Raw genomic sequence first — 20,032 nt, 5'->3', positions numbered from 1 at the left:
ACAGGGCAGCTGCACTGTCTAGTAAGTACCGCCTTTACCTGGAGCAGACAGACCTCCCTTCTGGATTTGGGTCATCCGTTGCTTGAGGAAAGGACTGTCTCAGACTTTTCTCAAGCTGCCTGACAGCCCCTAGCAAAGTGCCTGGCACATCACAAATGGGAATTGGAAGAATCACTCCTTTGCCGAATGCTGGGGGCTGGAAGTAGCCTTGTCCCTTCCCACCGCCTTCCTGCAGTGACTCCCTCTGACTCCTGTGGCTTTAGGGCTCAGTGAAAGACCAGTTGAAGGCCTACGGAGCTCTGACAGAGAGTGTGACCCGAAAATACACCCGGCAGATCCTGGAGGGCATGTCCTACCTGCACAGTAACATGATTGTTCACCGGGACATCAAGGGTGAGCAGGGGCAGGCTGTGTGGTCCCCGTGACCTAGTTACTTGGGAACTTTCGGCCTGGTCATTTTGAACTTTCTGAAAAGTGGAACCCTAATTGCCTCCTTGGGGGATTGGCATGAAGATCAGTTAAGCAATTTGGGAAAATACTGCGAAGTGCTCTGCAGATGTTGGCCATGGTGATGATTTGGTGCTGTAGGGCTGAGGCTTCCCGTCACTAGCCTGTTTGCTCTGTGCAGTTCATGTCTAATTCATGGTAGCCTCCCATTCTCCCCAGCAGCCCTTTGACCTGGGAGGGAGAGACAGAGGGAGGATGGTGGAAAGTGCCCAGGGGTCCAGGGTTGCAGCCTATGACCTTTCATGCCTTAGGAGCCAACATCCTCCGAGACTCTGCTGGGAATGTGAAGCTGGGGGACTTTGGGGCCAGCAAGCGCCTGCAGACCATCTGCATGTCAGGCACGGGCATGCGCTCGGTCACTGGCACACCCTACTGGATGAGCCCTGAGGTGATCAGCGGTGAGGGCTACGGAAGGAAGGCAGACGTGTGGTGAGCACTGGGGACGTGCTGGGACCCCATCTCCCTGTCTGGGCTGTAGTGGCTCCAACTTAGAAATGAGGCTTGGGGGCTTTGCAGTGTGGCAGGAGGGAGTGAGAACTCACCTCTGGCCAGCGAGGCCAGGTTTCAGGCTCCATGTGGGCAGAGGTGGTGGTGCCTGCAGCAGTACATACAGCAGATGCGTTGTGTTTTAACTCTGAAGAGCAGCTGTTTTGTTATCACTGAGAACTTAGGCCATGGAAAACATCCCTGATGTTTGCTGAATCCCTGAAAGAACTAGGATCCAATGTGAAGGCCTGGATCTGTCTCTCAACAGTAGCAGGCTTCCGCTCCCTCCTAGTGCTCAGGTGGCTTGCATCTGCTCTACCTAACTTCATGTCCATCCTCTGAAAGGGCCTGAAAGTTGTGAGAGCATCACTTCCTCTTAGAATGTTACTGTGGTGGGATGCATAATGGTCCCTGAAGATGTCCACGTACTAATGCCAAAGGGATTAGTAAATGTTACCTTATATGACAGTAAGGCCTTTGCAGATTAATTTAAGAACTTTGAGATGGGGAGATGATCCTGGATTTTCCAGATGGGCTCAGTATAAGCACAAAGGTCCTTATACAAGGAAGGCAGGATATCAGAGTGGGCAGTAAGAGATGTGACAAAGGAAACAAGAGGTTGGAGTGACGCAAGGCAGGGGCCATGAACCAAGGAATGCAGGCAGCCTCTAGGAGTTGGAAAAGGCAGTGTAATGGATTCTCCCCTCAGAGCCTCCAGAAGGAACCATCCCACTGACACGTTGACTTTAGCCCAGTGAGGCTCATTTTAGACTTCCGACCTCCAAAATGATAATAAATTTATGCCACTAGGTTCGTGGTAATTTGTTACAGCAGCAACAGGAACTAATACCATTATCTCAGAGCTCTTTCTGAACATGCTAAAGTGGTTCTCTTCCCCAGTGTCAAGAAGCATCTGGGTGGGTGTAGGTTGATGAAGCCCACGTGGACGAAGCTGACGGGGCTTTGAAGCCTCTCCTGGCCTTGGGGACCCTCTACAGGGGTGTCAACCCTCAGCTTGGCCCATCCTGCCTCAGTGTGTTCTGGGAAGGGCACCTCCTTTCACCACAGTGGGCAGGGCAGCTGGGAGCCTGGGGCAGGTTGAGGGGGTGACACTGGGGTTCTCTCACCAGGAGCCTGGGCTGCACTGTGGTGGAGATGCTGACAGAGAAACCACCTTGGGCAGAGTATGAAGCCATGGCCGCCATTTTCAAGATTGCCACCCAGCCCACCAATCCTCAGCTGCCCTCCCACATCTCTGAGCACGGCCGGGACTTCCTGAGGCGCATTTTTGTGGAGGCCCGCCAGAGACCTTCGGCCGAGGAGCTGCTCACACACCACTTTGCACAGCTCGTGTACTGAGCTCTCAAGGCCACGCTGTTGCTGGCCGCCCCCTGCTGCATAGGCGAGGGGCTGCTGTGGGGCTCAGCGAAGTTGCTGCTTCTCCCAGGCGAGGCTGTGGGCCACGGAGCTGCAGTCCGGCCCGCGTTGTCTGTGCCCTTCTGCTGCCGGGGCCCAGAGCCAGGTAGGGTGGCTGCAGCCTCACGGACTGGGAGCCCCCAGCCTGCCAGACCTGAAGCTCCAGCGTCCTAAGCTCAGCCTGGAGGGGAAGGGGCTAGCAACAGTGTGCGAGGCGCCGTGGGCCCCACCCTCGGGACTGTGTCCTGACACCGCAGTCAGCACCAGACCCCAGAGAGTCTGGGGGCACAGGATGGACACGAGGGTCTGAATAGTGTTACTTTCATTCAGAGTGTTATTTTGTTTCTCCTCCCCATGTCTGGAGACCGCCAGGGCATCTCTGGGCTGGATGAGCCCAGCCAAGCCTGAGGTAAAGCCCAGCATCCCACAGCCAATGGAAAGCGGAGGCCTGGGCTGCACTCTCCCTGGAGCCCCAGGCCAGCTTTGCCAGTCCCTGTCCTTTACCAAAGATGAATGAAGCAAATGTTATGCTGCCTTATTCAGGGAAGGAGGAGCCTGTCCTGCCTGCCCCCATGACCCTGACCCTGACCCCCTCCCACCCTCAAGCAGGGGCCTGAGATGTGGAACTGCCCCCACTGAGCGGGAGACCCAGTTTTGTCAATGCAATTGTCTCTGTTTTACAAGTTGGAGTCACTCTTATGCTGTACCCAGTTTCTAAACTGGAGACTTCGTGTGCCCTCTGGGCTCTGAGTACCCCTGCTGTGGGCTTGGGCCTTGGGCCAGATTGGAAAGAGCTGAAGGTCATGGCCTTTGTGCTCCTGGCCTGGCACCTGTTCCCCTCCTGGGGCAGAAGGAAGATGGACAACACAGTGAAGGCACCTGAGCCGGCCGTTCAGGGCAGCCGGGGGAGTCGTAGCAGGCTGTCTGCGGGTCACGACCCGCTAGGCCAGAGCTCTCTCTGATGCCACCGTGTCCAAAACTGCAAAGCTCTGTTCCTCCTTGGCCAGCCTTGCTCATCCCCATGAGGTCTCAGCCTCTTTCCCTTGTTGCTCCTATGGGGGAGGAATGGCAGCAGGGGTCAGGGAGCCAGTATCTCCAAGCAGCTTAGAGTTGGCCTTATTTACCTCAGCCTGGGCGCTGGTCCTTTCTTCCGGCCCCTCCCCTCCAAAAATGTGCCTATTGCTAGAGCTCCTCCCTCTCAACACCCAGTTTCCTTGGGAGTTGTCATTAAAGGAAAAAAAAAAAAAAAAAGCCAGTGCCCAGGGATGGGTGTCTCCAAGGAGCTGGGGATTAGCGCCAGGCAGCTCATTGCCAGCCTTGCCCACTTCCCCACGGGCACCAGAACAAGCCAAAGCCTTCGTTGTATGTTGACGATGCACTTTTATGAATGTAGTTTCTATCGCTGTTTTTAGCCTTTTCACATCATGTAATGTGAGGCCTTGTACTTGTTAATTTATATCTCAGATCATATTTGATGGTTTTTATATATATCAATTCTAGACTGTTACAGGTGATGGACGCCTCAAGAGAGAGAAGAGAAAATGAAAGCAGCTGGTTTTGCAGGAATGTGTGTTGCACGGTGCCAGTTGGGCCTGGGCCCCTCTGTTTCCATCCTTCTTGCCCCAGGGGCCTCTGTCAGGCACCCCCAGCCGGGCGCTCTGAAGACAGTGAGCATGTGCTCCTGCCTGCCTCCACCTTGGCTCTTGCCCAGGGTGGGGACTGGCCCCTTGCCTCGACCAAAGCTGCCGAGCGGCAGCTCGGCCTCTCCACGACCCCGTCCTGATGGCTGTAGCACTCTTCTTGGGCCCACACCCCCACCCCCAGTCCCTGACCCCCAACAGGAAACGGCGTGGTGCCGGTGCCGACAAGATGAGACGACTCTGTGTCCCAGGTTCAGGCTCTCACAGAGCCCCACCCCCCCGGGGTCTTGCCGCACAGGGAATGTTTTTAAAAATGAATTTGCGAACAAGCCAACAAATCCTACACTCCAAAAAACCAAGACCCTGATTTTTGGTGTGCCAAAAACTGTGGACATGCTGGCTCAGCATCCTCAGGACCAAGCTGTTGCTTAATTTTAATTTATTGTTTTTTTATTAAATAATCCAGATGAAAAGTTGTGGGGCCTAGGGTGGCCCGGCCCAAAGGATCTGAAGGGCCGTCTCCTAGCAGCCCCAGGCTGGCTGTGGGAAGGGCCTGCCACCACTTGCTCATCATTCCGTGGGGTATGTCAGCCTTGGCCAGCCCGACGCGGAGAGGCCAGGGCTGGGGACAGTCCACACTCCACCACGCTCCTGCCCCTCCTGCCCACCCCAGCTCTGTGTCTGTGTCTGAATTGTGGATCGTGCAGAAGAACCTGCAGCCATAGTTACTTTGACTATACCTTGACCGAGGGCTTGCAGTGCAAAGCCAGGCCAGTGTCGTGCATTACTTATAATAAAAGGGATCATTTATACCCAAGGGGTCCTGTGGCAGTGCTTTTGGCTGGGGGGTGGAGGGAATAGGTGTTTACCTGGGAGAAGCTGGGTACGGCGCCTGGCAACAAGCTTGCCTCCCTTAGCAGATGAGAACTTGAAATGACTCCAAGAGGGGTCCCGGGATGGTGTGACTTGGCTGGTACCACTGCTAGCTCAGAAGTGGCTCCCTCTCTTCCCCCCATTCCTCGGAGCTCTGCCGAGGGTGGCTCTACCACAGCTGACTTACTGAGGTGGCACTGTCAGCTCACCTGACCCAAGTATCAATGCGGCTCAGTTTCCAGGACCCTTGTGGCATCCACTGGTCTTCCCAGCCCAGGGAAGGACTCACCTGAGTCGTATCCTTGCAGGGCAGGGATCGGGCACCTCCAGGAGCCACCTCTCTGATAGCTCCCCCAGGGCTATCTGCTGCTGTTGCCTAGCTCGGAGCAGAGAAAGACCATCCTTGTCCCCGTCTGAGGCCTCTGGTACAGACGTTGGACCTGCCCCGAGTGAGGCTCTCAGCAGCCCTCCTCACGCTCTGAGGACCCAGGCTCAGGGTGCCAACTCTGCTTGCTGTTAGCTCTGCCATTTCCAGGGGCAACATAGCACAGTGGCCTGCCCACCTGCCATCGGAGTTTGAGGCCCAGCTCCCTGCCCTGTTCTATGGGCATGAGGTCACTTAGGAACTTAAGGACGTGTATGGGGTGGAGGTAGCAAATCCCCCAGGAGTCTGCCTTCTTGTTCCACCAATCCACAAAGTCCACAGGCAGTTGGGGGGAATCAGGATGGTTGGGTCTGGGGCAGGACAAGCCAGACATCCTGCCTGTATTCTGCTGGGGTGGGGGCGGGGGGGCAGAAATCTTAGGTCCTCCAAGCTTGCCTTGTTTGCTCTGTTGTAAACTGTTGTCCCCTCAGAAGAGCAGACGAGCTGTTTCTCCTTAGACTGCTTGGGATGATGACCACGGCTGCCCCATTCCCTGGAGCTTGAAAAAGCAGGAGGAAGAGGACAGATGGGGAAAGGGCACAGAGACTAGGAGACCTTTGATACAAATCGCTGGATCTGCTGGTTCCCACCAGGCCTTCCTGAATTCCAGGGCAAAGGGGGTTCAGACAAGGACTTAGCAAAAGGATTGTCTTGTACCCCAACATACTGAAGTGCAGCGAGGCACAGCACCATTACCCACTGACGGCCTGACCTTAAGCAACACAGACTGAGGTGCAAAGTGGAGTTCAGTCATCAGACACTCTGGGTTTGACAGCATGAAGACCTGGCTGGGAAGCACACCCCCTTTTCTCAGGCTGCCCAGTATTCATTCCCCTGACACCCATCACCACCAGCCCCCCACCACCAACAAGGCCAGGAGTGCTTTGGGCTGACCCTGTCCCCCTTCACTTCTGTGTGGTGACTCTGTGTCCCTCCTGCCACAAAACCCCCCATCAGGCCACATAATACAGAGTCAGGATCTGTTGAAACATGTTTAAAATAGGGTTGATTACAACAGTCAAAACCTGCAGAAATGGGAGAAGAAGGAAACGTGACCCTGCCAGCTCCCCACCAGTCTCTGTGGCTCTCAGCCTGGCAGGTGCTGTAGCTTCTGCTGCTTCCGTGGTGTGAGATGGTCCCAAGCCCTAATGGGCATGCCCTGCCTCGCCTTGGGGGGTGGGGGTGGGGGTGGGGGTGGGAGGGCAGGGCTCTTCCACTTTCCCTCCCCTCCCCCACTGGGTCCTGGTGGGCATTTGGAGAGACCCAGCAGGGGGCACCCTGGCTCACCTTCCTGCAGTCTCCATGGCTCAGGACCAGGCTAAGGGCAGAGGTAGATGGGGAGACGTGGGGGCCACACAGGGCCCTGGGTGGCAGTGAGGGAGCTTGGGACCCTGAGGGGGGCATGCTGACTCCTTGCTGGAGAAAAGGCACCTAGATAGGGAAGGTGGGTTGGGGGGCCTTCCCAGGGGGCCGTGGGGTGAGGTGGGGTAGGCTGGAAGCAGCAGGAAGCGGGCTGGTGAGCAAAGCCCAGTCCTGGTTCCCTAACCCCCCCACCCACGGAGAGAGAAGGAAGAAATCCCGGAGCAGAGCCCTGCCCCCAAGACCCTCTGCCGGAGCAAGACGGCCTCATCCCTTTCCCACCCTGCCCCCACCAGGGCCCGGTCCAACCTCTCTCCCACCCTGCCCCCTGCCTGCTCCAGGCCCTCGACAGAGGGAGGAGAGAGTGGACGGTGAGAGGGGCCTCAGGCTGTCTCGGTGCCGGGGTCCACCTCCTTGTGGGCCCAGAGCTCCTTGTGCTGCTTCCGGCCGAAGCCTTCGTCGTAGTTGCCTTTGCTCTTAAACAGCTGCTGAAAGTGGGGTTTGCAGTAAAATTCCCCGTGCAGCGCCGCGTAGCTGCCCAGGCTGTAGAAGCAGAACAGCTGCCGTCAAGTCGGGTCGGGTCAGGTCAGGAAGGCCAGGGCGGGGGTAGGGCAAGGGCGCACCTGAGCTTGGTGTGGCAGTGCTTGCAGCAGAAGCAAGAGTTGTGGAAAATGAGCTTGTCGGCCACCAGCCGCTCCATGGGGTACACGGTCTTCTGGCAGGCAGAGCAGGTCTCCTTCACCTGGGCGCGAAGGCTGAAGGACTGATCCGGGAGAGACCCCATCAGGGGCCTGACCAGCGACCGGCCCGCCCTCCCGCACACCCCAGCCTCAGGGCCCTACCTTGGAGCGCTGAACCGCGCTGCTGCCACTGCCACCTTTGGCTTCCTGAGGGAGAGGGCAGGCGGGGCAGGGTCAGCTGAGGAGTGCCCCAGACCATCACCAGCCCAGATCCCAGGGAAACTCAGGAGGAGGGGAAGGGAGACAGGCAAACACGCCGCTCGGCACGCCTTCACCCTCAGGCCAGACACCTGCGGGGATGGAGTGCCCTCCCACCCGGCTGATCACCTACGTGGGAGGGGGTGGCCTGGGTGGCTCCTGCAGCCTGGAACATGGCTCGTTGGCGGCGATGGAGGCCCCGTGTGGAGCCGCGGCACCCGCTGGGTTCTGCAAGGGGAAGTCGGTTGAGAGGGCCCCACAAGCCCTTCCCCAGCCCGCAGGGTGGGGGTGGGGTGTTTACAGGCAAGGGGCTGGGGGGCCGTGGTTGGGACTTTCCCTAAGTCATTTCCTGTTGCTCTGGGTCTTGCCACTTCCGCCCCTCACCCACCTCCCCCTTGGCCCGCTCGTCCCCCACGCGGCCCCGCAGGGGGCAGGGGTCCCTGAGTGGAACCACGTGTCGGGGAAAGAACAGTTAGCTGGCAGCGGCTGGGGGAGGGGCTCCGCGCAGCAGCCGGAGCACTTCGCGGACCGGGACCCCGCCTGGCGCGAGGGGAGGTCAGGAGAGGGCGGGCCCGAGGGGGGCGGGGGGGCGCGGCCAGAATCCGCTGCCCCGGCCTGACCCCGGCCCGACCCTACCCAGCGCGGGGCCGAGGCGCGGGGGCCCGGGCGCTCCCCGCTCGGCCGACCCAGCCCCTGGACAGCGCTCGCGGGCTGAGCCGCCCGCCCCGCCCGGCCGAGCCGCCGCCCGCGCGCCCCGCTCCTCAGTCCCGATCCCGCGTACCGGACCCCAGACCCGGGACTCCCGCGGGTCCAGCCGAGGGGACCTCGACCCCGCCTCTGTCTGGAGGCCGGACCCGGAGGGCGGACGCTGGCCTCGGGGCCACGGGCGAGCGCGACGGGTTGAGGCGCTCGGCGTCGGGACCCCGTGGGCGGCGGCCCTCGCGCCCACAGCCCCCACCTGGGCCGCCCGGATTGCGAGCGTGATGCCGGCCCCTCCCCTGGCCTGCCCGCGGGTCTCACCGGGCCCCGGCCTGGGCCGCGGGGCGGGGGTCGGCCTCCGGGGAACGCCTCGGGTGCGAGGAGTGCGCGGGCGCGAGCTGCCGCCGCTGCCTGTGGTCCCCGAGCGGCCCCGGCGGCCGCCGCCGCCGCCTTATTGCGGCGCCGCCCCCGCCGGCCCCCGCCCCGCGCCCGCCCATTGGCTCCGCCGCGCCCGGAGCCGCCTCCGGGGCCCCGGCGCCGCCACCGACCCCTTTTCTGCGCTTTGTCTTCCCCTCGCTCGGCATCCCCCGCCTTTGTCTGCCCTCCGCGCCCACCCCGCTCTCCCAGCGCTCCGCACCGCCCCTCGGGCTTCGCGCTCACCGTCCTCGCGAAACCGGCCGCCCCGTCGGCCCGCTCCGGACAGAGGCAGGGACCGGAGCTGGAGGACCCGCGCCGCAGGCCTCGGGGCAGGGGCGAGTCCAGGTGGAGATGACTGGGGTCGCGGGACAAATGGCGCTCCCGACGAGGCCCTCGCGGCGGAAAAGATAACCCGGCGCGCCTGGGCCTTTCGCTGCCTCCATTTCCCCGCTCCGTGGGCCCTGCGGCACGAAGGACCCGCGGGGGCCGCCCCGGAGGCCCGCCCAGCGTCCCCGTGCGGCTCCCACGCCCCCTCGGGCGCCGAGTCCTCCCGCCGCCAGGGGCGCCTCGCGCGCCCGCACGGCCGCAGAGGAAGATGGCAGGGGCGGCCGGGCACGCGGTCCGGCCACGCGAGGCTGCGAGGCCCGGCCCGCGCCGCAGGAGGGCCCTGGGGTCTCCGTGTTCGGTCAGCTTCGGCCACCAGCCCTTGGCGCCCCGGAGAGAGGGAAACAGGGAGCCTGCGGCTGTGGTGCCCAGAGGCTGCCGTCCTAAAGCGCTTCTGTGGAGGGGTTTTGAGGGCTTCGTCACCCCCCCGCTCCCAGCCCCTGCCGGCACCCCGTTCAGGGAAAGAGATCTCCATCCTTCGAACAAGCAAACCTGGGTTCATCCAAACCTCATTTGACACAGGGAGCGAGGCCTGATGATTCAAAGTGACTCGTTCAAGTAACAAAGCTGGAGCGGCAGGGCTGGCGTGAGAGGCCAGGCCTCCTGACTCCCCCCCCCCCCGCCCCCCGCCCCCCAGGCCGAGCCGGCTGCCTGGGCTCCGGCACTAAGGGTCCCAAGGAGCATCACTCACTTGTGGGGTAGAGCCTCAGCTCTGCGGGGAGCACAGGGAAGCCACCTCCCTGTCGCAGCTGGAAGCTGTTTCACGAAGCACAGCCCTAAGCATAGCTTGTTCCCATGCGATGGCAGGAACAGAACTAGTGGCTCAAGAGCGAGGCCCACACGCTTGTCAGGAACAGAACAGCTCATGGCACTCACCTGGCAGGAGAGCGAGCGAGCGAGCGAGCGAGCGAGCGGGGCCGCGGGCATCCCCAGCCCCCAGCTGTTCCCTTGGCTGGCTCAGGGCACCCAGGCTGTGCTTCACTCTTCTCCTCAGCCTCCCTCCCTCTCTGGAGGAAGATTTACGTTTGGGTTGAGCTGCAGCCCCCCGAACTCCCTGGATGGGGTGTGTGAGAACTTCTAAAACTGTTAATGGGCATCTTTACCAGCCAAGCTTCCACACCTGTCGTCAGATGCTCACAGGGGGCCGTGGTGATGCAAGAGACGTGAAGCCCTCGGAGGTGCAAGGAGCAGCGCTTGGCTGGCGCCTCAGGCCCCCTTGCCCTGCCCAGGATTCTGCCTCACAGAATCAGCCCTTGGGGCGCCAACAGCAAGGTGGAGCAAGGTGGAGCAAGCAGATGAGAGGGAAAAAACAAGCTGCCGAGGGTGTTAAGAAAAGGGAACTTGCGGTTTAAAAAAAAAAACGAGCTGGCAAGAGGGTTGGAAATAAATGTGACCTGGCCTGCTCACTCCCTCCGCTTCAGGTCTCCCCACGCCCTCCGGGCTGGTACGAGTCCCTTCCCCTCAACCCCTGTAACTGCCCACGGGAAGAGGTTTTCTATTTTTCTTTTTAAAACTGATGTTACAATTTCTGAGGAAAGGGAAAGTGAGGGCATTTGACGGGTTAAAGCAGCTACAGGGAAGAGGGAGGGGCACTTCCTTGATCTGACATTTGAAGTACCCAGGCTAGAGAGGGGCACCCCTCCCGAGAGACCGGTGGGGGAAGGGGCCCGGCTGCGGGGCGCGTGCAGGAGCCCGAGGTGAGGCTCATCGCCTGGCCCGGACTCCCTGGCTGCCAGCCAGGACGACAGGAAGGGCCGGGCCGGGTCTTAGGTTACCTGCTCTTTGAGTATGAGTCCCAACGGTGAGGAGACACGGAGTCCTGTTCCAGAACAACCCCGTCCACCTCCTTTCCTGACAAAAGTGAGCCTCTTCTGCCTGGGCTCCAGTGGCCCAGAAGTGGTCCTGCAGAGCGGCCGGTCTCCAGCACTCAGACCTTTCCAGCCCCAAAGCAGTTTGATGGCCACAGGCTAAAATTAATAGTCTCAACGTTAGATAGTTAAGAGACAAATCCATTACGGGTTTTAAAAGAAATGTGTGCTGTGAGGCTGTCTAGCTAACGAAGGAAGTCACCGCTGTGCTTCCACAAGCACTTGTGGGACCACTCTCAGATGGCAGAACCCGGGGTGGAATGACTCATGTCCAAGCCTGCGTGGCCAACACACAACAATGTCACTCTCCAGTGGATTCTCTGGAACTTTTAATTTGTTCTGGCAATGAAACTAACATGGCATAAGGACTCAGGCCCTCAGGCTAGGCAAAACATTATGGCCCTTGGAGGAAGCACCAAGGCGGCCGGCAGGAGTCGGTAAGACGGACTCTTCGTGGGAAAGGAATGAGCTACAAAGATGAACCAAGGGATGGTTTCAGGTGTCAGGGCCCAAGCAAAAAGGGGGAGAAGGATGGATTGCCCTAGCCTTAACCTAGTGCTTATAAAGAGACAATACCCTTGCCTTCAGTTATTAGGGAGAGGTCTGAGGGGAGGGGAGTCTTATTGCTTGCCCCTCTGGACCTATAGGATCTGAGAGCAGGGGAGAAGGACGCAACTAGGCTGGTAGGAGAGCCAGAGTGGGAAGAAGTCGCACAGTTCCCTGGGCGGGTGAGTCAAACCCTGGCCTTGGACTTCAGCCGCCACAACCAGAACAGCATCTATTCCTTCTGAAGAGGTCAGGTCACCTGAGCTCACAGGACTGGGAATGTCAGCTTTCAGGCCCCTACCGATCCCTGGTTGTTGGGATTCCCTCGTGTCTCAAAAGCCTTTGGAGCAGTAAAAAAAAAAAAAAGTTTCCTTCCAGGAATTTCTTTCCCAGTCAGTAAGCAGCCAACTCTCCTGGCAGAAATGTCCCTTCTGCTCAGTCTGCCCCCAGGAGGGTGGGAATGCAGCCAGCCCTCAGGAAGGGTCCCGGAGGCTCACACAGCCCGGGATGGAGAATGTGCACCTTCTTCAGAGGCTCAGAACTCCCAGTCGTCCACCTCCAGCTCTTCCAGGTTTGTTACCAGGCCAAAGATTCCACTGTGATCCTGAGACTGGCTGCCTTCAAAATTGGTGATGGGGGTGACAGGACGAAGTAACTCAGGCAAAGCCTCTGAGGCACGTCGCTTGATCTGGGGGAGGAGAGAGAGTTGGGGGTGGATCCTGTTGCTTTGAGTCTCAGGACATCATGGGGCAAGGGACCACGGCCCAGGGACAGATGGGCTGTTGGAGCCAAGAGTCTCTATGGGAGGAAGGAGCAGCGCCTTTAAGGGGCTTTGGAAACACGGTCATTTCTCTGATTTGAAGGGAGGAGGAGAGACTATCTAAAGACCCCAAAGCTAAGGGGACTGAGGGTGGTTGGAACCACAGGCAAGAAAAACCACCAGGGAGCCTTGGGAAAGTGCTACTGTACCTGCTTGAAGAAAGAATGGTTCAGGAGGGTGCTGGCACTTGGTCTGTAGAGGAAGGGGAGGAGAGACCAGCATCAGCCCTGTGCCCCGGGTTTCCCAAATCCTGCTGCTTCTACCTTACCCTCAAGTGCCCCCTCTCCTTCCCTCCGCTCACCAAGAAACAACAGCCAGAGCTACCCAGGCTGGCTTCCTAGCAAACCCTGGGCTGATCCCTCCTGCCGAGGGGGCTCTGGACTCCTCCCAGGAACCCAGACTTTTACAGGACAGATGCATCCTCTCGAGCCCGGCCTTGCACTCCAGAGCCCCCTGGGCTCCCCACAAAGCCCACTCCCAGCCCAGCAGATATACCTTACATCCGGGTTACGCTGAAGGCACTGCTCCACAAAGTGGTGGAAGTGGGGTGAGAAGGTGCGGTGATAGGGGTGGGATGGCGTGTCGCCATTGGAGGTCCTGGGGCTGCTGGGGGCCAGGCTCTCACTCAGGCCAGAGTTGGCCGCTGAGCGCGAGGTGCTCATGGTCAGCTCCTCGGCAGGGATGGTGCTGGTGTCCAGCAGGCAGGGTACCGTGCCATTCAGCTTCTCCAGCAGCATCTGGGGAGGACAGAGCCAGGGGCTAGGCTGGAGGGGGCCCCTGGAAGGCCTATAGCGTTTCTTCACAAGTATACTTTTCCCAACACACGAGTGATTCGGGGGGAGTAAAGAAAGAAGTGGAAAAAGTCTGACTTTTCCAAAGGAGTGCCAGCCACTGACTCGGCAGCCACACCCCAGCGAGGCCGAACTGACGAGGAGGAGGGCTGCAAAAGAGTACCCGCCTCCACCGTGGTTGGAAGGAAGGGGCTTGCAGTCTCTCCCCCTTTATAAGGCATCAGATCTTTCTAACTGTAGAGCCCTCACCCTAGGGTCAAGGTGGCAGCCAGGTCCTTTCTTTAAAGCCCAGCCCCAGTGTGCCACGCCCGGGTGGGTCCGAGGGGGTTCATTCTGGCCGATTGTCACTGCAGCGGGCTGCACAGGAGCAGTGCACCCAGGGGCGGGCTAGGCCTGGACAGCTGTTCCAAAGCCCTCAGACTCCACACATGTAAAAGCAGCCCACCTTGGGGACTGCTGTCCTCATGGACCTCATGAGCTGTTCAAGGCAGAAACCTGGAAATCCTTCTAGAGCTGTGCTGTCCAGTGTGGGAGCCACCAGCCACATGTAGCCATATATAGAGAGAGAGAGAGAGAGAGAGAGAGAAAGAGATTTTTTTTGGTTGTTTCTGGCCATGCCGCTTGGCTTGCAGGATCTCAGTTCCCTGACCAGGGATTGAACCTGGGCCCCAGCAGTGAAAGCACTGAGTCCTAACCACTGCACTGCCAGGGAATTCCCATAGCTATTTATATTTATTTAAATTCAGCTTAAAATTCAGTCCTCAATCTCACTGGCCACATTTTAAGTGCTCAATAGCCACAGGTGACTAGTGGCTACCATGTTGGACAGCCCAGGTACAGAACATTTCCATAACCTCAGGAAGTGCTCCTGGACACTGCTGTTTCTGCATCCGTATCTTGTTTACCTAAAAATGGCCTTTTAAGTCTTTCCTGAGCATCTGTTTCTGTCTTATTTAGATTTTCTAGACTCCTTACCTAGATAGATTTCCATACCGTCCGAACTAGTCTGCCAGAACTAATCCATCTGCGAGAGTCATCTTTCTAAAATATGTATCTGATACTATCACTCCTATGCTTAAAAGCCTTCAGCAATTCTCCACATGCTTTGGGACAGAAACCAAACACCCTGGCGTGGCACACAAGCAAAGTCCTTCGTGATCTGCCCTTGCTTCCTTCTCCAACCACGTCACCTAGCAGCCCCCCAGAAGCACCCGTACTTCAGCCATTTACAACTACCTGCTCTTCCCAGATCCTGTTCTTTCTTGACTCTGGGTCTTTGCACATGCTGCTCCCTCTGCCGAAAAGAGTTTCCTTCCAGTTCCCATTCTTCACACAGTTAATTCCTATTTGCCGTCAAGTCTCAAGGGTCACCTCCTCCCAGAAGCCTTCCCAGATCCCCTCCTCTAGAGCTGCCCTTTGGCCGTTCTCTAGCTGCTCCTCTCCCCACAGGGCAAGCAGTCTGTGGGCTCAGGGAGAGGCTGACTCAGAGCCTACACGCCCGCCCCCACCCCCTCTCAGGTCTAGATCATGCTCCAGGTACTTGGGACCCAGGTAATCCTTGCCCAAATGACCCAAGTCCACTTCCTGGACTTGATAAGACCTGGATAACCCTCTTCCCTGGGTCTGTCTCCAAGGCTGGACGATGCCACTAGCTGCGTGTATGCCTAGAAGCCAAGGGCGGTGGTTAAAAGGGGCACGAACAGAAGTAGAACTTGCAGGCTGGAGGCTGCAAAGGTATTGACTGGAACGTGGTGGCACAGAACCTGAGAAGCCTAAGAATTCTAAATTAGAAACTGGCCTTCCAGGCATATGGATCAAGGTAAGAAGACAGAACATATTTTATAAATTTATAAAACTCTGTTAGCTTAATTTATATGTTTTAAATAGACACCTGGTGTGTGGGCTCCAGGCCTGAAATTGTGAGCCCACCCCCCGAGGCTCCAGTACCACCACAGATACCACTGACAGAAGTAAACAGTTACACAACTATCTCCCCACTGGTGGGGCTCTTGAAGGAAAGAACTGAGTCTTTCATCTTAGTATCCCAGGCTGGTGTCCTGAGTGTGGCCGCTCCTCAGCAAGTGTTTGTGGAAGGCAGACAGGCAGGCAGGCAGAAGGAAACCCTGGGCTGCAGGCTCACCTGGGTGGCAGGCATGTCCTTAAAGGGGACGTGGCCATTGGCTAGTTCACAGGCCGTGATTCCCACACTGTAGATGTCAGACTTGGCATCGTAACCCTGAAGATTCTAAATCAGGAGAAAAGAGCCACAGGTCACTCCACACTGTAGCCTTGGCCATTGTTCTTAGAGAAAGAAGCGGGTGGAGCAAAAACTGGGGAGAGGAAAAGAAGGCCTGTCCCCAAATCGGGACCAGCTGCTGAGACTTTCCTCGCCTGCACTACTGAGGGGTCACTGCTGTTTCAGAAGGAACGAACGTCTTGCTGATGCTATGTGGGAGGAGGAGGAAGTGCTCCTGCTTACAACAGGGATGCGGGGAGCACCAAACGCTTCCCAAATGCTCGTTCTTCCCAGGAAATGGCAGCACCTTTGAAGGGAGCCTCACGCGCAGTTTGGGACCCTCCCCGGGGGCGGGGGGGGGGGGGAACGACATCACCTGCCAAGGGCGTGGAACACCCGTGCGAGAGGCGTCCCAGTTCTACCTGCCACCAGGGAAGCCCTCCCTCTAGGAACCCCCACCCCCAGAAATTCCTGAAGGCCTCCTTGGGGAATCACGAGTTGGTGGGGGAATGGGGGCTCCTTGAGACCCAGTTCACAGACCTGCTGGAGGACCTCTGGGCTGAGCCACGGCAGAACCTTGATACTGTACTTGGGAAAGTCGTGGACCACACGCTGCCGCTGCCCGTGGCTGATCATGCTGAGGTTGCTGCGTAAACCAGAGAGGTAGACCTTCCCATCCGCTGAGATCAGAACGTGGCTGGCTTTGACACTCCTGGGGGGCGGGGAGGGGGTCACGGGGCAGCAGGAGCCCCTCACACCACAAACCTTTGTCTTCACACACTAGACCCAGTCAGCTCTCTCCCCGGCAGGTGTGTGTGTGTACTATATGCATATACATACATATATATATATACACGAACACGCATTTTTATGAAAATTTTCAAACATACACACACAAAAAAATAGCATGACCCCATTTACATATCACCAGACTTTAAAACTTATTTATGTTTTGTTAAAGTTCTCTTTTATGCTTACAGACCACTGCTTCCTCTACCATCTACTGCCTTTAATCTGTACTTTCTGTTTGTAGGTATTCTCGGAAGTGTATTGTTTTTTCTCACGCGTTTTCTATTGACCTAATGGTACTGTGTTATGCAGCCCATTCTTCAGTGTTATGTTTCCAAGATCCATCTGTGTTGCCAACTGTGTACACCTAATTGTTGCTTCTAAATGCCACCTGCACTCTGGGGTGGGGTCCAACACTTACTAATCCATTCTTCCAGGAAGGACACTCGTGCTGCCTCTCATCACCACAAATATGAACAAAGATGTCCACATACCTGTCCCCTGATGGGCCTGTGGGAGGGTTTCTTTGGGGTATGCACCCAGAGGCAGCACTGATGGTCCTGGTTCCGAGTGACCCTGACTGGCTGTGTTGGGCCACCTTCCACTATCCGGACGGGAGACCCACCTCTTCACCGCACTGGTCCTCACCCAGCCTCTGAATTACAGCCAGTCCCACGGGTATAAGGTGACATCCTCCTGTTTTAATTTGATTTTCTGATTCTTGCTAGATTTGAGTGTCTGTTCATACGACCATTAGTCTTTCGGGTTTTCTTTTATAAACTCCATATCCTTTGCTCATCTTTCTATTGCTTTGCTATCCTTTTCTTATTGATTCACAAAATTTCCTTGTTACTAATCTCCTGTGTGTTTTAGACAAAACTAACATCTTCCACGCTGTAACTCCTTTCTTAACTTTGTTCCTGGTGTCCTGTATTGGAGAGAAAGTTTTAATCTTGATATTATCAATTCCATCCATTTTTTGCCTTATGTTTTGTGCATGTAAAACATTTAGAAGTTATGGTATGCCTCAGGTCACGAAAATATTTCCTCGCATTTCCTTCTATCTAAGTCTATAGTTTCCATGTAGGCCTTTAATCAATCTGAAGTGCTCCTTTGTATGTGGAGTTAGGTAGGGGTCCTAGTTTTATTATCTTCCCTACCACAAGCTGCTTTTCTGGATACCATCTACAGAGCAATCTGTCTTCTCCCGAGCCTCCCAGCATAGGGCTGACTCCAGGGCACACCCCAGTATGGGTCCTCCAAGGAAGAAGAGGGTGGGGTGCAGAGGCCCACATCAGGTGTTCCCCTCATACAATACTCAGGACCAAGCTGCTTGGTAAAGAGAAAGTCAGTAGCTTTAGCACTGACAGGGTAAATGTTCTGCCCTCCCAGCAGAGGCGAGGGCAGGATTCGACCCTTGATTTAAACTCTGGCTTCACTAACTTCAGTCAACCTTTACTTGAGGGCTCATGGGCCCAGATACCACTCTTATAAAGGGTTAATAGGCCCAAGAAAGCACCTGTGCACGTATCCCATGTGGTGGATGTAGTCCAGGGCCTTGAGCACCCCCTGCAGTATGTAAGCAATTGCCAGCTCATTCATGCCGTCCATGAAGTGTGTGCAGATGAGGTCCTTTGCAGAGCCTGAGGAAGAGGATCGTGGGGACAGAGAAAAGGGTGACAGCACATGAGCAAGCTGACAGCAGAGTTCTTAGAACCCATCTCTGCCAGGACCCCGTTCCCACTCACCGTATGCCATGAACGAGGTGACAACCCACAGCTCATTGTCTGCAATAAAGGTGGCTCGATATGGCAGGATATTGGGATGGCTGAAGAGCTTAGAGACATGGAGCTCCCCCTGAAAGCAATGGTGGCTGCAGTCAGAACCAAGGGGCACCGAGGAGGATGCTCAACATGAAGGTGGCAGCATGAATAATACGGGGACCTAGGCCTCCCTGGGTGCCCTGCTCAGAGTCCTGGGAGCAGCCCGAGCAGGTGCCCCTAGAATGAGAGGAACCAGGGAAGCCAGCCCTGCTTCGCCAGCTTCTGCCTAACTTGGGCTCTGCCAGCCGATCCTAAACCACCTCGAGAAACCATTCCCTGCCAACAGGGAAACTGCTAACAACACAGCAGAGGGCCACAGTGCACCACCTCGGAGGCCATGAAAACAAACCGCCTACTGCAGACTTAGGAAGTTAGAAGCTTAGCTCAACCTCAAGGGCCAAGGCACAGAACTCCTCTTTAAGGTAAGAAAACAAGGACTTCCCTGGTGGCACAGTGGTTAAGAATCCGCCTGCCAATGCAGGGGACACTGATTCAATCCCTGGTCCAGGAAGATCCCACATGCCGCGGAGCAACTAAGCCCGCGCGCCACAACTACTGAGCCTGTGCTCTAGAGCCCGCGAACCACAACTACTGAAGCCTGCGCGCCTAGAGCCCGTGCTCCGCAACAAGACAAGAAACCACAATGAGAAGCCCGCGCACCGCAACGAAGAATAGACCCCGCTTGCCGCAACTAGAGAAAGCCCGTGCGCAGCAATGAAGACCCAGTAAAATTTTTAAAATTAAAAAAAAAGATAAAACAAAAAAGTGTTTTCCTATTATAAAGGAAAATGTTGTTAGCAATAGAAACACGGAAAGAAAGCATTAAAGAACAAACAACAACTACTAAACATTAGAATAGATTTCTCCAGCGACCTCAGGTTGAGAGCTCCCTTCCTCAGAAGCAGCTATGGAAAGTGTAAGACCGATGGAATTTTAAAATAAATTTGGACAAAAGATGTGAACAAAAATCTGGACAAAAGAACTGCAGCAACTCCAGCGTCCTGGCCTCTGGGAAATGAGCCAAGGTCAAATAGGCAGCACCTTCTACCTTTCCACGGCTCTACAGGATAAAGAAAAGAATCACAAAGCTCAATATGCTCTAGAACAAACTCAGATATGTTTTTTCCCAAATAACTGAGCTGGGACTGACATTCTGTTCCATCCTCAGACCCAAAAACTACTCTGAACACATGAACACTGAGGCACTGTCAGATAAGCGTGAATTCAGAAAAACATTGTAATTGAAGAAGGGGGATGGGCTGCAGCCAACTGTACTGAAAATACACTGAGCCAGGCCCTAAATCTAGGGAGTTCCCAGGGCAAGCCTTCATCCCCAGGCACTTACTAGACCTACAGCGTCTCCCAGTTTAAAAACAGGGCAGCTACTTGCTTCTCCAGAAGAAAGGAACCTCAGGCAAGCAGGACACTAAGAGTCGGAAGACGGCCGCCGCTTCCCCGCACCTGGAAAGAGACTGTCTGGGTGTGAAGCCTGCCTCTGCCACTTACTAGTGTGTGCGACCAGGGGCGAGTTACTTAGCCTCCCTGAATAATAAATACATGAATAAATGAGTCACAGGAGGATTTGGTGAAGAAGAGGGGAATATAAATTGGGCTGAGCAGTGTTATAGAACCCTTAATGCCAAATGCCCAAGATTCTCCACCAAGAGCTTCCGTAACTTCTTGGCTTGGTCTACCTTCGTTTCCTGCCAGCTATTTCAGATGACAGATGTAAAGATGCCTTGTGATTACTACTGGAACTAAGAGCCCTCCCTCCAAGTGTCACATTCACGTTTGATTACCTGCAAGAATGTCACCATCTCATTGGAACAAGCTTCTAGGTTAATCCTTCGTACTGTCACATACTCTCCCGCTGGTTTGTACCTTGCTAGGTTCACTGTCATCAGGTCCTCAAATCCTTTGCCTAAAAGAAAAGAGAAATGCCATAAACAGGGAGAAGAGCAACACAGGTTTTCAACTTCCTTAAAGAGACTTGATTTTAAAAGAAAATTCAAGTTA

The 20,032-nt window shown here is 56.3% G+C and overlaps 3 protein-coding genes across 19 annotated transcripts in view; 1 reads left to right on the top strand and 2 right to left on the bottom strand.

The window, feature by feature from the left end:
• Positions 1-4,866, top strand: part of MAP3K3 (mitogen-activated protein kinase kinase kinase 3) — a 61,623-nt gene extending 56,757 nt beyond the window's left edge. For both annotated transcript variants that reach the window (XM_059906650.1, XM_059906649.1), the window contains 3 exons: positions 264-393; positions 759-936; positions 2,124-4,866. In XM_059906650.1, the coding sequence (XP_059762633.1) occupies positions 264-393; positions 759-936; positions 2,124-2,352 (537 nt within the window). In that variant the 3' untranslated portion in view covers positions 2,353-4,866. The remainder of the gene's footprint in view (positions 1-263; positions 394-758; positions 937-2,123) is intronic.
• A 2,120-nt stretch (positions 4,867-6,986) lies between these two features.
• LIMD2 (LIM domain containing 2) lies at positions 6,987-9,704 on the bottom strand. Of its 4 annotated transcripts, none has more exons than XM_059908994.1 (5): positions 9,003-9,704; positions 7,777-7,871; positions 7,548-7,592; positions 7,329-7,468; positions 6,987-7,248 (listed from the first exon to the last, which is right to left on the bottom strand). In XM_059908994.1, the coding sequence occupies exons 1-5, from the start codon at positions 9,643-9,645 to the stop codon at positions 7,089-7,091; spliced, it is 1,083 nt and encodes a 360-aa protein (XP_059764977.1). In that variant the 5' UTR covers positions 9,646-9,704; the 3' UTR covers positions 6,987-7,088. The 4 variants fall into 4 exon arrangements, with proteins under 4 accessions (XP_059764977.1, XP_059764978.1, XP_059764979.1 ...); XM_059908995.1 differs by lacking the exon at positions 9,003-9,704 and adding an exon at positions 8,664-8,759; XM_059908996.1 differs by lacking the exon at positions 9,003-9,704 and adding an exon at positions 8,602-8,680.
• STRADA (STE20 related adaptor alpha) overlaps positions 9,481-20,032 on the bottom strand; it is a 31,008-nt gene continuing 20,456 nt past the window's right edge. For 9 of the 13 annotated variants that reach the window (XM_059908982.1, XM_059908986.1, XM_059908985.1 and 6 more), the window contains 8 exons: positions 19,816-19,937; positions 17,942-18,050; positions 17,713-17,836; positions 15,945-16,116; positions 15,309-15,413; positions 12,873-13,114; positions 12,527-12,569; positions 11,324-12,245 (listed from right to left, as the gene is read on the bottom strand). In XM_059908982.1, coding sequence (XP_059764965.1) covers positions 12,093-12,245; positions 12,527-12,569; positions 12,873-13,114; positions 15,309-15,413; positions 15,945-16,116; positions 17,713-17,836; positions 17,942-18,050; positions 19,816-19,937 — 1,070 coding nt within the window. In that variant the 3' untranslated portion in view covers positions 11,324-12,092. Of the gene's footprint in view, positions 9,538-9,834; positions 10,396-10,506; positions 11,111-11,323; positions 12,246-12,526; positions 12,570-12,872; positions 13,115-13,613; positions 13,687-15,308; positions 15,414-15,944; positions 16,117-17,712; positions 17,837-17,941; positions 18,051-19,815; positions 19,938-20,032 lie in introns of those variants that run through there. The other 4 variants (XR_009499761.1, XM_059908984.1, XM_059908992.1 and 1 more) reach the window with 4 other exon arrangements.

This window comes from Balaenoptera ricei, chromosome 20 (assembly GCF_028023285.1).
Source record: "Balaenoptera ricei isolate mBalRic1 chromosome 20, mBalRic1.hap2, whole genome shotgun sequence".
In the NCBI taxonomy this organism is placed as follows: domain Eukaryota; kingdom Metazoa; phylum Chordata; class Mammalia; order Artiodactyla; family Balaenopteridae; genus Balaenoptera; species Balaenoptera ricei.
This window is presented reverse-complemented; position numbering and strand designations above follow the sequence as displayed.